The 1,074-nt window shown below is 58.1% G+C and overlaps 1 protein-coding gene across 1 annotated transcript; it reads right to left on the reverse strand.

Annotated features, from left to right (window-relative positions):
• Positions 1 to 33: 33 nt before the first annotated feature.
• On the reverse strand, positions 34 to 462 carry ACA1_132010 (uncharacterized protein; the record flags this gene model as incomplete). Its single annotated transcript, XM_004338983.1, has 1 exon — positions 34 to 462. A coding segment is annotated over one exon (429 nt), but the record flags the coding sequence as incomplete, so codon positions are not given.
• Between the last annotated feature and the right edge of the window lie 612 nt (positions 463 to 1,074).

The raw sequence follows: 1,074 nt of genomic DNA on the forward strand, positions 1-1,074 counted from the left end.
CATCTGGTTGTAGCTCCACGACGGGGGCCACCCGTTGGCCGGCAGGTCGTACATCCACCGGCCGCCATGGGCCAGGATCATTGTATTGACGCTGGTGCCGCCGCCCAGGCCCTTGCCGCTGTTAGGCGCGTCGGCCAGGCCGTAGCGGCCGGGGTCGCCAGCCACGCGGTTGGGCCACACGTAGGTGGTGTCGCTCGAGAGGCCGATGTTGTTGCTGCGGGAGTTGAACCCGCCGAAGGTGCCCAGCGGATTGTAGATGTTCGGATCGTACTGGGTGTTGTCGCCGGCCTCGAGAAGAAGCACTCGGGCGCCCGACCTGGCCAGCTTGCCCGCGAGCACGGCTCCGGCGCCGCCACCGCCCGCAATGACGTAGTCGTAGCTGCGGCGGATGTCAGTACCGGCCTGGGCCAGCGCCAGCATCATCACCACCAGGGCGAAGAAGGAAAGCAGAAGCTGGTTCATCGCGTCGGTCGCGAGTGCTCCCTTGAGTGATTAGTGGGGTCGTGGGCTGTGTGCGGATGTGTTTGTGACTAAATGTTTGTGTGGTTTTGTTTATTTAAGTGGCTGCGTTGTCTCGGATTAGACCCGCCTTAAGGCTGGAATGTCCCGATTGAATGCCTACATGCAACCGACGAGTCACCGTGCAATGGCACCGTGTCGTGCGGCTATTCCTGGTCGAACATTTGATAACGATTGGCTGGGTGGCCATCTCTTATTTTCGGAAACCCAATGATTGGTGAGGTGCAATTTTTCAAGTCAACCAACACCAGTTCATCTTGCTTACCGACGCGACCAGAGGTTCCTATTGGCTGTCAATTTAGAGGTCCGTGCTGCAACGAGACCGTTCCACCAATGACGCGTTGCAGAGCTCCAGGTTGCACTGGTTCAGCCCTCATCAGCTCCACTGTCTGGAGGTGATCGGAGTAGTCAACTTCATCGAAGAAGCAACAAGAAGGACAAGAATCAAAGAGTTAAAACAACAACGGAAGACGAAGACAAAGATGAAGGGGCTGAGCACGACGGCCTGGCTGCTGGCCATCTTCCTCACTCTGTGCGCCGATCCAAAGTGGCCAG

The sequence above is a fragment of the Acanthamoeba castellanii genome (genome assembly GCF_000313135.1).
Source record: "Acanthamoeba castellanii str. Neff unplaced genomic scaffold scf7180000084700, whole genome shotgun sequence".
Classification (NCBI taxonomy): Eukaryota; Discosea; order Longamoebia; family Acanthamoebidae; genus Acanthamoeba; species Acanthamoeba castellanii.